The 14,365-nt window shown below is 40.2% G+C and overlaps 1 protein-coding gene across 2 annotated transcripts in view; it reads left to right on the top strand.

The window, feature by feature from the left end:
- The first annotated feature begins 3,206 nt into the window (after positions 1-3,206).
- LOC142654317 (myosin-7) overlaps positions 3,207-14,365 on the top strand; it is a 37,366-nt gene continuing 26,207 nt past the window's right edge. Inside the window, exons 1-10 of one of the 2 annotated variants that reach the window (XM_075828913.1) lie at positions 3,207-3,524; positions 3,602-3,809; positions 3,951-4,094; positions 4,411-4,567; positions 6,707-6,734; positions 7,359-7,467; positions 8,528-8,620; positions 10,035-10,098; positions 10,678-10,776; positions 11,700-11,803. In XM_075828913.1, coding sequence (XP_075685028.1) covers positions 3,609-3,809; positions 3,951-4,094; positions 4,411-4,567; positions 6,707-6,734; positions 7,359-7,467; positions 8,528-8,620; positions 10,035-10,098; positions 10,678-10,776; positions 11,700-11,803 — 999 coding nt within the window. In that variant the 5' untranslated portion in view covers positions 3,207-3,524; positions 3,602-3,608. Of the gene's footprint in view, positions 3,525-3,601; positions 3,810-3,950; positions 4,095-4,410; positions 4,568-5,151; positions 5,363-6,706; positions 6,735-7,358; positions 7,468-8,527; positions 8,621-10,034; positions 10,099-10,677; positions 10,777-11,699; positions 11,804-14,365 lie in introns of those variants that run through there. The other variant, XM_075828914.1, reaches the window with a different exon arrangement.

The raw sequence follows: 14,365 nt of genomic DNA, 5'->3' as shown, positions 1-14,365 counted from the left end.
CTGCTTCTGGAGTCCACACCGTGGCGATCATGTCTTTTTTGGTGAGGGTAGAGATTGGAGCTGTCAGTAAGGAGAAGCTTGGGATGAACTGCCGGTAGAAATTGGCGAATTCCAAGAAACGCTGTATGGACCTTAAACCTTGAGGACGTGGCCATTCCAGGACAGCCTTTACCTTCTCAGGATCCATCTTGAGACCTTGATACGAGATGATGTAGCCCAGGAAGGGTAGAGAATTGCTCTTAAACATGCACTTCTCCAGCTTGGCATACAGCAGAACTTGATGGACATGTCTCTGATGAGTCATCGGGTCTGGGGAAAAAATGTAAATGTCATCAAGATAGACCAGGAACCAGTTCAATAGGGCAGTCATGACTGAGGCAGAGGAGGATGGATCTGCCCCAGGCAGTGGTTGAGGCACTTGGGACCCCACTGGAGAACCTCTCCGGAATTCCAGTCCAGAACTGGGGCATGTAGTTGGAGCCAAGGCAGACCCAGCAGCACTGGGTTGACGGCTTTAGGCAGGTCAAGAAACGAGATGAGCTCAAAATGAAGGGCTTCCACTTGGAGCTTCAGCAGTTTGGTCACAGCTACAATCGGGTCGGGCAGAGGCAGTCCGTTCACCGAGGCAACGATCAACGGCCTCTCCAGGGGGGTTGTGGGCAACTGGAGAAGATCCACCAGGTATCTCTGAATGAAGTTAGCTGTGGATCCAGAGTCCAGATAGGCAGAGCCCGGGTGCGTCATTTCACTGGACACTATGGTCACGAGGATGGACAATTTTGCAGAAAGTCCTTCTCCACCCAGAGTTGTCTCTCCAACCAAGCCTAGGCTCTGGGGCTTTTGGGGGCACAGACGCACAAGATGGCTTCCGAGGCCGCAATTCAGATAGAGTCCCAAAGTGCGTCTGCGTTGTTTCTCCTGAAAAGACAACTTGAGATGGTCTATTCTCATAGACTCCTCTGGTGGAACAGCTGATGAGGGCAGCAGGGTTTGCTGAAATGTAGGAGCCGGCCTAGGGAGTCCTCCCTCCCTACGAACCTCCTGGGACCGTTCTCAGATCCTCATGTCAATCCGGGCAGCCAGAAGAATGAGATCATCCAGGGTAGATGGCAGATATCAGGCGGGAAGCTTGTCCTTAATTTCAGGGGACAATCCCTGCCAGACTGTAGCCACCAAGGCCTCGTTATTCCAGGTTAATTTGGCAGCCAGGGTGCGGAACTGAATGGCGTACTCGCTCATGGAGGTGTCTTCCTGGCGAAGGGTCAACAGGGATGTAGCAGTCGATTAAACTTTCCCAGGTTCCTCAAATATAGTACGGAAAGTCTATAAGAACCACTGTAACTCACGGATCTCTGGTCCCTGACGTTCTCAAATGGGATTCGCCAACACCAGGGCTTTGCCAGTGAGGAGAGAGATTATGAAGGCGATCTTTACGCCATCAGAAGGGAAGGCCTCTGCATACAATGTGAAGTGAATCTTGTTCAGAAATCCCCTGCAGGTCCTTGTGTCTCCATCATAGCGATGAGGTAGTGGCAGAGAAAATCGCGAGTTAGCACTGCCAGGAGGTGTGGTAGGAGGAACACCAGAGGTAATAGGAGCAGGTGCTGGAAAGGCTGCAGCTTTCGTGTCCAGCCGATGTGCAATTATGTTCATCGCCTGGAGGAGTTGGCCTTGTCGTGACCGGGGGTCTAGCATATTGACACGCATGACTTGTTACATCGTCATGGTCTTGGGTTGCCCAGCGGGGTCCATGGCCTGAGCGTACTGTCACAATGGGTGTCTGGACCCACTGGGCCATACCGCAGTAGCGGCATAGCAGTTGGCCAACGGGATACCAAGTAAATGTCTATAGTTCGAATAAGGGTACCTGTGGTAATTCAGATGGTAGCGATGGTTAGGCTTGGATGGGACCTTGGCAGCAGGCAGACACCAGGCACAGTGTAACACAGTGGCATAGTATACGGCACAACACGACTCCAACTCTCTATCGCACAGGAACAAGGTAGCACAGGATACAGGTAGCAGGTATGGGAACACTGGGAACTGGAAAACACTAAGGGAACATTTGCAAAGACTAACACGGGTAAACACAACAACGCTCAGGTAATGAAGGAAGGGGCAGGGCCCTTCTTATAGCCCAGGGTGATCATGGGCTAATTTAACATACTTTTCAGGTGCGCGTGCTGGCCCTTTAAGGGACACAGCAGAGTGTAGCGGAAGTGAGCGCTGGCGTCTCCCGAGGAGGAGATGCGGGCCAGCGCTCACTGATCCATGGCTGCTGCTGTCGGGGGGTGAGTAATCCAGACGGTCTGCGGCCATGGGTGTCACAGTCATGATGTTTCTTAAGATTTATTTAACATAGAAATAAGGAAAATTTTTGCAGAATTATATTGGTCTTATAAAAATATAGAAGTTGTTTTCCAGTTTAAAAAAAAATTATGTTTAATGTTATTTAATGTATAATGAAAAGTTATACAAAGTTCCAATATACTTCCTGTATTAATTCCTCACGGTTTTCGGGATCTCTGTTTGTTATTCAGTACGAACATTCATTGTTTACTTCCAGTGGATACAATTCTGTCCATGGTCATGTAATGGACACACAGGTGAACGGCTCGTTACAGTTACAGTATGTGTATCAGATCTGTGTCTTCTAACAATCCCAGCTTCTGTTTATCCATCACATGACCATGGACAGATAAATGTTTCTACCGAATAACAACAAGAGGAGATCTTGAAAACTATGAGAAATTAATGCAGAAAGTATATGGGAAAATTGTACGTTTTAATTATACAAAAAGATAACATTAATTTGCTGAAATACGACAACTCCATTTTCTCTGGGGAACATGCATATGGATGTATGACTAGCAGGCCATTAAGGTGGAGGAGTGAAAAATTAGCTGCTTTTGCCCTAATTTGTTTTAATGAATACTATGATTACATATTAGCAATCATATCAATGGTCTTTTAGATAATATGAACCATTCAATATTTTGTCATAAAGCAACAAAATAAATAATGCATATCAGTTTAAGGAATTTGTGGCATAATGATAATCAACTATTGCGTGGTTTACAATGGAAAATATTACTCACTGTCTGATCTACCAGAAGTATTAACACCTTAACCTGCTAAGTTTCATGAATCGGTTTATAATGGGTTTAGAATCAGACAGATGTCAATTGTTGCTTACTAAGAATGTGGAAGGGCATGGGTTAATCAAGTCTTCTTGTTATCCTGAGATCAGAAAGGCGCTTGGTATGTCACACTAGCAGTGCTTCTCTGTCTCACATGTCCGCCACAGATCCCCTCCACAATTCCAAAAGTATGACGTGAGACCCTCAATTGTTCTTTTGCTATCTGTGGAGGGGTGTGACTCTTAGACAATAGATCCCAAATCTGGATTGGGGGCAGGAAAAGGGACAGGTGTACATATATAAATATGACATGTGCATTTGAAAACATAGAGGGGTAAGTAGAGCTTTCTCCAAAATCGGCATCTACTGTCTGCCTGCTCCTAGGTGAGTACCATTTAGGCATTATTCACATAGACATAGAATCTATGAAGTGCTTATACATGTATTTCCATCTCTTATAGTACAGTCATGGGTGACGCTGTAATGTCAGAATTTGGGGCTGCTGCTCCATTTCTGCGAAAATCTGACAAAGAACGTCTGGAGGCCCAAACCCGTCCCTTTGATCTGAAGAAAGATATTTTTGTTTCTGATGATAAAGAAGAATATGTGAAAGCCAAAGTGACCAGTCGTGATGGAGATAAGATAACAGCAGATACTGAAAATGGGAAGGTAAGTGGCCCTTTAACTATTCTCCTAAGGATGTTATACAAAAAATGATCACTATAGGTGAGATCTAATGGTCTGAATTGGTATGTTTTGTACTTTTGTACTTTTATATTACCTGTATTTACAAATGTGTTTGTATTTCAGACAGTCAATTTAAAAGATAGCCAGCTTATGCAACAAAACCCTCCCAAGTTCGATAAAATTGAGGACATGGCGATGCTGACCTTCCTGAATGAACCAGCCGTTCTGTACAACCTCAAAGAGCGTTATGCAGCCTGGATGATCTATGTGAGTGTCAGTCCTATCACTATCATGGGAAAACTACTCCAGTGTGTGATCTACATGTTTCCTGACCCCATCTTTCCTTGTTATATCACATCTTCTAATACAAGTGCCACATCTGTTATAACACACCAGCGTTACTATCAATCTGATATAAGGTATATCAACGAATCAAAGATTGAGTGTCACCATTTACACCATTTAGAAGTACACACACGATGCACCTTGGCGTCTAACCAGCAATGGCATTACCTTCATTCTCTTTCATCTTCCATGCATGTGATATTGTGATGTTCATATATGTTATTCTGCCTCCTTCTAGACATATTCAGGACTATTCTGTGTGACCGTGAACCCCTACAAGTGGCTTCCCGTGTACAATGCAGAGGTTGTGTCCGCTTATCGTGGGAAGAAGAGGAGTGAAGCTCCACCTCACATCTTCTCCATCTCTGACAATGCTTATCAGTACATGCTGACAGGTCAGATTCTTCTAGTATAATATACAGTATATATATTTAGATGTTTTGAAAAGCAGCTTGCCTCTCTCCCTGCCCTATTGAATAAACATGCATGCTCAGCCGAACATGTGTGTAAGTATATTTTTAGTCGTTGGCCAATGGCTATTTTATGTGTATTGCCAGCTTTAATGAACAATTAATATCACTTCTCAGAAATCACTATATGTTAACTGACCTTTACTTAAGGTGGCTATACACATTAGATTGATGTCAGTCAAACTACCCATTTTAGCAGGATCGCCGACCATCTAATGTGTATGGGGGCCTCCGACTCTAGGTAAACTTAACATACCTGGACACGACAACTATTCATTTTTATTATTTTTTTTCTTTATCTATGCAATATATTTCAAAGAATAAAGACTGGAATTGTACGTATCAAACAGTAGATGGTCATAGTGGCTTAGATTATTCATAGCATAAGTCCAAGGTCCATACGGAGATGTTGCAGGAGGAAAATTTGTACAGGTGCACACTGATTCAACATTTCATTGGACCTCCCTCTTCCTCAGGCATCCCGACCCTCCCACGACAGCAGATATCGAGGGAGAGAAGGCTCGAGCAGTTGAATTTCAACATGCTTGATCCTTTTTTTTCTCAGGAAAGATAAGCAGCTAGACGTGTCTGGCAGTGACGTACTCACCTCTTTCCATTCAGAATACATGTACGCTTGGCCAAACTTAGCGTGCATGTGTAAGGGGAGGTCAGGAGGGATAGCTCTTCGCCGAACGAGCTGTCTAATGCCTGTCCCACAAGGTTAGATGTTGCTGTCATTACATGTCCCTTGGAAAGTTAGGCTAAGTTCACATCTCGTTTTTACTGTACGTCTGACGTGCACGTTTTGACATGAAAAAACAGTGTCAAAAATTGTACCACAGCGTGTATATTGATTTCTATGGTCAGGACGGATGCCCTAATAGTGTAGTTTGTGTATACGTTTTGTTTGCTTACGTTCTATCCTTTTTTTTTCATGTCCTGAAAAACTTAGTCGACTACGCTTTTCTGTACTTTCCCAAAATTTATACCACACGTATGGACGACGTATGCAATCTTAAACCCTACGTTTGCATATGTAAAACGTATACGTTTTTGTCACCATACATGGGAAATCTTGACTTTACAAAGTTTGATTTAGCTCAAGAACAAAAAAACTTATGAGTTTTTAGAAGTAAGAACGGACACAAACGTATAAAAATGTATACAACGTATACTACAAAAAATGTAAGCGTGTGTTACTAATGCATACGTTGTAACTTTAAAAACATATACGTTGCCGTATACCACAAACGTGTGCAGAAAACGAGATGTGAGCTTAGCCTTAGTTGCCTGCTGGAGGAAGAATACACAGTGTTATCCGATTACCTGGTCATATATGCATAGGCTGAGCTGAACAAGTAGGTTAATAGTGAGATTAGACATTTTAGTTGTTAGTTGAAAGATCTTGTGGCTGAGAATGCCTTAGGCTTCGTTCACATCTGTGCTAGGGCTCCGTTCCGACGATCCATCGGAACGGAGCCATGACACACAAAAACGGAAACCGTAGGTTTCCATTTCCATCACCATTATTTTCAATGGTGACGGATCTGGTGCCAATGGTTTCCGATTGTCTCCATTGTGCAAGGGTTCCGTTGTTTTTAAGGAATCAATACTGTAGTCGACTGCACTATTCATCCAGTCAAAACGACGGAACCCTTGCACAACGAAGACAAACGGAAACCATTGGCACCGGATCTGTCACAATTGAAATCAATGGTGATGGAAATGGAAAACTATGGTTTCCGTTTGTGTCCGTCAGGGCTCCGTTCCGACGGAAAGCTCAGATGAAACGTTGGAACGAAGCCCTAGCGCAGATGTGAACGAAGCCTTATTTGGAAATTCTCCGAAAATTTTGGTAGTTAATACTACTGAATGAAAGCGAGGATTGCTGTCACGGCAATTACCATTATTCATCAACTGTCATAACAAATCAATGTGCTTTGATCTTGATCCCTGATTGCTTGGATTATGTAATACATAGCGGACATCTCATGGTTAGATGTTCCTATTTATACAGAGCTATATGTGCCTCAAATTTATCTCTATTTTTTTCAATTTTTTCAGATCGGGAGAATCAGTCTATTCTTATCACGTACGTAATTTTCACCAATAAATATCTGTTGAAAGCTATGTACACCTTTGAAAGGCAATTTTTTTTAAATAAAAAAGTGTATGTGTTAGATGCAACTTTACAAATAGTTTTTATTAAAAATTAGTTTTACTTTTTTAGATACAGCTGCTCTGTATTCTCTATACAGAGCAGCTGTATCTAGCGCTATTCACTGAATCTGTCAGTTCCACGGACCTCACGGGTTCAGTGACAGCGGGTCCTGCGTGTCTCTGACATTCAGCATCCACCTTTAAACTATCACATAGTTAGGTTAGTTAGTTAGTTAGTTAGTTAGTTAAGTAATGAAATTAGATGTGATAGATTACAGGTGGATCCTGGACCAGCTGTCACTGAACCCGTCAGGTCCGTGGAACTAACGGATTTGGAGAATAGCGCTAGCTATTGCTGCTCTGTATAGAAAATACAGAGCAGCTGTATCTAAAAAGTAAAACAAATTTTTAATAAAAAGTATTTGTAAAGTTGTATCAAACACACTGATACACCTTTTTTTTATTTTTAAATTGCCTTTCAAAGGTTTACATAGCCTTTAAGTAAGTCATACGTTTCTCATCATTTCTGAATATGCACATAATTCTTTATTCCTAGTGGAGAATCTGGTGCTGGAAAGACTGTAAATACCAAACGTGTTATCCAATACTTTGCTGTCATTGCTGCAATTGGAGATCGCAAAAAGGATACAGGTCCCACAGGCAAGGTGAGGTTGAAAATGTACTTGTATATATTATGTTACCTATGAGTGTTTTAAGTGCTTGCCATAAAAAAAAAAACCGTTTTTTTTAAATAAAATGCATAGTAAAATCCAGCAGGGAGACCTAAAATGTAATGGTCTAACCCCCTCCCCCCTCAACATATTTTATTATAGTTGCTGCATTGCAGGATATTAATACTCACATTACTTTTTTCAAGGCTTTAGAGGACACCTTAGGCAAGAGGAGTAGTTTGCATTTGCTAGATTCCAGCAAAATCCTATCCAAGCCTTCCCCCTCATCAACATACTGCTGATCTTAGACAACATATTTATCATTCTAGGCATGTCAGCTCTCCGAAATGTCTATTTTAGTATCCCGACATGTCTATTTTAGTAATGAAATAACAATGCTGGATCATTTGTTCTTCGAACTCTGCACTGTTCCAATCCTCTGTTATTCCTCTTGAAAATGTATGAATGAATTAACAGCTGGGTGTTATTATTCCCCTTGTCAAAGGGCATGTCCATACATAGTCTGAGACTGTGAGCACTGATTGGACAGTGTCAGATTGTGGAGGGACACACCCCCAACTGGTAACACCCAGTTGTCAATTTATTCATAAATTTCTAGGGAGAACGGCACAACGGAGAGTAATAAGTTTCATAATAGGTTTCATTTACTTTATATGGCTGATAAACTCCTTTGACACTGCTCAGAGATTTATGTTACTAAAAACCTAATGCAGTATTCTAAACAAGCAGCGATTCACTTGAATTGTTCTCTGGTTAGAATATGGTTTGGTTAGCTATCTATAGAAACCTTCCATTTTGGAAATCAATGGTTGTCCATGATCACATAGTTTACTAATGTGATCTGTTCACATACTGTATATCTATGATTGTTGACTTGATTTCTATTTTAATGTCCTAGTTACCCCAGTCGCTACGGGACATGGCAGGGACAACACAGATTTAGTGTACTGTATAAGTGTGTGTCTATTGTGATCATATGTTATGCATTCAGAGAGCCTATCTTACCATTCTTTCTTCCTTTTCTTATTCTTAGGGTACTCTTGAGGATCAAATCATTCAGGCTAACCCTGCACTGGAAGCTTTTGGCAATGCCAAGACTCTGCGAAATGACAACTCTTCGAGATTTGTATGTACTTCTTTTCATGATGGTCGTTCATGTTTGTCCCTGTAGAACACTTGCTGAAGCAGTTGCTTCCCTTTCTGTCCATGTATAGCCCTCCATTAAACTGACAGTTAAATTTCTATTACTTAGTTACAACCTTTCTTAGATCAATTATACATAAATCATTGCTAAATTATTCAAAACCATCAAATGCCATTCGTCATTAGATAAGCATCTGGTTGTTTTTCAAATGCTGCCATTGTATCTGCCATTACTGCCTCTTGGGATAGGGCATTCTGTAGCTTGATTACTCTAACTGTAAAGAAGCCTTTCCTATATTGATGTCTGAATTACCTTTCCTCCACACATAAAGAATGTCCATTGGTCCTTCGTTAGACTCCTTGGAAAGAACAGATAATATGCTAGTTTTTTGTATTGATCACACATATATTATACATATTAATAAGATCACCTCTGAGGTGTCTTTTTTCCAAGCTGAACAAGCCCATTTTTTCTAATGTTTCATTGTAAGGGACATCCCATTTAATAATCTAGTCGCCCGCCTTGGAACCATATCCAGCTCTCCTATATCCTTGGTACAATGTGGAGCCCAAAACTGAATGCCAAATTCGAGATGTGATTTTACAAGGGAATTATAGAGGGGCAATATTACTTTGGGATCACAGGTTTTTATCTCTCCTATTATACACCATACAATCTTATTTGATTTTGCAGCTGCTGCTTGACATTGAGTACTGCTGCTTAGCTTTCTTGTAACCAGAATACCTAAGTCCCTCTCTTGTTCTGCTACCCCTAGTTTTATTCAATTTAATGTATATGAAGTAATACTATTGCTGCGGCCTAGGTGCATTACTTTACGTTTCTCAACATTAGATTTCATCTGCCACCTTCGTGCCCAGGCTGCCAGCTTATCAAGGTCTATCTATAATATTTTACAATGAAGCTGAGTTTTAAGTTGTCCTAGAAAGTTTTTGTATCATCGGCGAAAACTGACACTTTACTATCAATCCAATCCACAAGGTCATTAATAAAAATATTAAAGAGAATTGGGCCTAACACAGACCCTTGTGATACCTTATTACAAGACGTATGCTGTCATATGCTTCTTTATGGACCTTTAGGGCTGACCAGTAGTATTTTATATATTAACAAGAGCCAAAAGGCAACAGGCTCTGTGCCTTGAATGTACAATTTTATTGTTCATGAGAAGATTTATGGCCGATAATGGGGATACTGTGTAAATCTTGGATGCAACACTTCTCACTTTGGAAACAGTTAATGTAATACCACCAGTTTGTTTGTTTGTTTGTTTGTTTGTTTGTTTGTTTGTTTGTTTGTTTGTTTGTTTGTTTGTTTGCTTGTTTGTTCACTCCTCCTTCTTCCATGTCTTTTTTTTTACTCTCTCCTTCTGCCTCAGGGTAAATTTATCCGGATTCATTTTGGAGCAACTGGAAAGTTGGCATCTGCAGATATAGAGACTTGTAAGAATGACAATATTTACATATTCTATCTCCCTTTGATTTATTATTTTTATTTCAACATGCCCGATCCTTCTTTCCCCTGACTTCTGCCATTGGGATAGGGTCTAGACACCCCCATACACATGAGATAGTTGGCCGATCCTGCCAAAATCAGCATGTTCGGGCAACATTTGTCTGTGTTCACATCCGCACTTCGGCTTCTGTTTTCATTGAGTTATAATGGGGTCTATCTGGATTCTTCAATAGAGCCCCCAATGGAAAAGCGGAATGCAGATATGAACATACCCAAAGTTCTTGCTTATGGGACATTTTTATGCGTTTTTTTTTTGTGGTTTTAGCAGTTTTTGTTAAGAATGACAGAATTTTACTAATATTTTTACAAAACCGACTTCAAAATCGTAACTAAACCCCCAACAATAATGTCAAAATACCTGCATGTGTGAATGTACCCTCGCTGTACTTTGTTATCCATGACTTTAAAAACGACATACATTGTTCTGTCTGATTTCTATATTCCATTTTTTTTCTTCAATTGGTTCCCTCTTTGTTTACCTGCTTCATGCACCATATTCTCTCTAGATCTCCTAGAGAAATCCCGCTGCATCTGCCAACTGAGGTCTGAGAGGGACTACCACATCTTTTACCAGATATTGTCCAACAAAAAGCCAGAGCTCCTGGGTGAGGGTCATTTCTCTATATTTTGGATTCTGCAATTGTTCAGCAACGTAAAATCCTATTACTCATTTGCATGTTAACTCCAGAAGTGATAGACATTACCATTATCATTTACAATCCAACTGGTTTTACCATTGTTACATCTATAGTATATGATCTATGATCAGTTCTAACCAATGGAAATCTGCCCCATTGGTGAGAACAGTTATCATTTTTTCTTTATCATTTTTCTCGGTTGTTAATGATATTGTAGCATTTAGTTGAAAAAACTATTGACCATGGGAACATTGTTTATATCCTTGTAAAATATGTTTTCATGTATGTCTCCTTCCCAACTAGCATTCTACATTTTGTAAAAATCGGAAAGCTCGTCATATCACGGCTAAATGTTTACGTCTATGACCAGCTTCACAATTAACCTAAGGGCTTATTCAGACGAACGTGTAATACGTCCTATGTTAGTCTATGGGGCCGTTCAGACTGTCAGGGATTTTCACGCATCGTATGGCCGCTGCGTAAAACTCACGACATGTCCTATCTTTGGCCCGTTTTTCGCTCGTGTGAATCCGGCCTAACTTAAAGGGTATGTAAACTTCTGAAGGCAATTTTTTTCAATAGATCAATGTTTTATTTCATTTTGAACAACTTTTTAATTGTTTTTTTTTATTAGAAAAATGTTTACTTTTTGAGATACAGCTTCTATCTATGAACTCAGATTTGGTCGATAATAGCTGGATTCTGCTTGTCAGAGAAGCGCAGGACCAGCGTTCACCAAAGCCGTCAGTGCTGCAGACCCAACAAGATACATAAGAACTGTATCTTACTTTTTAGAATTAAGGCTTTTTTAATAGTAGAAGAATACAAAGCAGATAGAAAATGTTATAGTTTAAGACACTTGTAATATATGTTCTTTTTTATATATACAGACATGATGCTAGTCACCAATAACCCCTATGACTATGCGTACATCTCTCAAGGAGAAACCACTGTTGCTTCTATTGATGATGCAGAAGAGCTATTAGCTACTGATGTAAGTAATATGAATTTTTTTCCATGGTTTCACAATATGTAAAATATACAGTCTGATTCCCCATCAATTCACTGTTTGGTACCCTCTTGAGAAATTGGAAAGTGGTTGAATTTATTAGATATTGTATGTTGTGAGACAACCTCTTTAAAGGAAGAACTTGGGGTTCATCATGACCACTATATTTGTAGCACCACTGAAAGTTTCTTAAGATAGAAGAACAAATATTTACTCATCTCCCACTCTACATCAATGTCCTGCGGAGTCCATTTTTCATTCTCACTGCAGGTGGAATACGGAAGGCAACTACTGTTGTAGCCTACAGATCAAAGGTCTGAAGTGGCATTGGAGCCCAGGGAAAAATTAGATTTTTGTTGTGTTCCACATACTGCCCTCAGGGCAAATGGATGGAAGTAAAGATCATTGGAGGTGATCTTTAATAATATGCTCTATGATTTACAGCTAGAATCAGTTTAAAGCCACTTTTATAGAAAAATCGTCATTGAGTATTTGACAGTAAGGGCATACATTAACAGATTATTGACACCCTATATAGTCTTTGATGTATATTTTAGGCCTCATGCACACATTGCAGATTTGGTCAGTATTTTGCATCAGGTTTTTTTTTAAGCCAAAACGAGGACTGGATCCTAAACACAGAGAATGTATGATGAAAAGATTGTTACTTCTAATCTTATATACAGTACATCCACTCCTGATTTTGGGCTTAAAAACGGATACAAAATAGTGCCCAAATCTGCAATGTGTGCATGAGGCCTTAATGTTCAGACTGTCATTATTTATTTTATTGACAATCTAAAATAATAGGGGAATCCTCAATTCTTATGTGTGAGTTATACTAAGTAAATGCATCGCTACAGCCTAGTCTGAACACGCTGGGGTTGTTATGGCCTGTATTGTCCTGTCCTGTTTGTGGAAATAATAAATGGCCTAGCAGCATCACAAGCCACTGAGTGATAAAAGCTAGATGTGCGGTAACACCCTATATAATCTTCGCTCACTGGTAAAGACTTGCTACACTACTTTTAAAAAGGTAACGACATTTTGCTGATTTATTACCTGTATTTTGACTTTGTTCAGAATTATGCAGACACAGTTTTAAGCAAAGTGGTTTTCCAGATACTCCTGGGTAAACAAAAGGGGATTTCCTAGTATCTGGAAACCCCCGGAGCAATTCAGAAGAGAACAAAATAATTATATTGTGTTATCCACTAAAGCACCATAGACCACAAGGGATATTATATAATAACCACCACAGACCTCTTGAGAAAATAGGTATTAAAGGGGTTGTCTGGGCACGGGACGTTTTTTCATACTGAGGACCTATCCACAGTTTAGGTCATCAGTATATGATCGGTGGAGGTCTGACCGTCCACCGATCAGCTGTTCCTGCTGCCTCTGGGCAGCGGTAGTTATGCACTGTATGCAATGGCCGGTGTCGGAAGCATATGGCTCTGTACAGTGCATATCGGCCGTGCTGCAGAACTGCAACTCTGCTCCTATTCACTGGAGCAATCTGCTTCCGGCATAGACATCCGCTGCCTGGAGGCAGCCAGAGCAGCTGATCGGTGCAGGGTGTCGGTCCCCCACCGATCACAGGTCATCAGTATTAAAAAATGTCCCGTGGCCAAAAAATATATAAAAATTCAAATCACCCTCCTTTCCCTAGATCACAAATAAAAATAAATAAATAAAAAGAAACATAAACACATTAGGTACCCCCGCGTCTCAAAATGCCCGAACTATAAAATATTTATCCAATACGGTGGACGCCATAGCGGAAAAAAAGATCAAAATGGCCAAATCAACGTTTTTTTGGCCACTTCAACCCCAAAACAAAATTGAATAAAAAGTGATCGAAATGCCAGACATTCTGCAAAATGGTATAAATAAAAACTACATCTTTCCATGTACAAAAAGACGTGTTACACAGCTCTGTACACAGAAATATAAAAAAGTTACGGAGTCACAATATGGCCATGCAAAAATTTTTTTGTTTCTTTCAAACTTTTACAGTTTTTTTAAAGGTACTAAAACATAACAAAAACTATATAAATTTGGTATCACTGTCATCGTACTGACCCCGCAGAATAAAGGAAATGTGTCATTTTCATCATACAGTGAACACCGTAAAAACTAAACCCATAAGAAAGTGGCGCAACTGCTGTTTTTTTACAATTCCACCCCATTCTCAATTTTTTTCCAGCTTCCCAGTACATCACACGTAATATTAAATAGTGCCATCAGAAAGTACAATTTGTCTTGTAAAAATTAAGCCCTCTTATGGCTGTGTCAACGAAAAAATAAAAAAGTTATGAACTTTTGAAAGTGGGGAGGAAAAAACAAGAACATAAAAACGAAAATTTGTCTGGTCGAGCCACTAAAAATTGATGGCATTTACTCAGCAGTGATTCACAGGTATTGCAGAATTTTCTCCCATTGAAGTGAATGGGAGAAAAGGCTGCAATACCTGTGAATCGCCGCTAAATGCGTGTCGACGATTCAGAGTGAGCAAGAAGAAATGAAGGGGAAGCAGCCCTTTCA

Source organism: Rhinoderma darwinii, chromosome 1, assembly GCF_050947455.1.
Source record: "Rhinoderma darwinii isolate aRhiDar2 chromosome 1, aRhiDar2.hap1, whole genome shotgun sequence".
Lineage (NCBI taxonomy): Eukaryota > Metazoa > Chordata > Amphibia > Anura > Rhinodermatidae > Rhinoderma > Rhinoderma darwinii.
The sequence above is the reverse complement of the archived record's forward strand: the minus strand, read 5'-3'. Positions and strand labels throughout refer to the sequence as shown.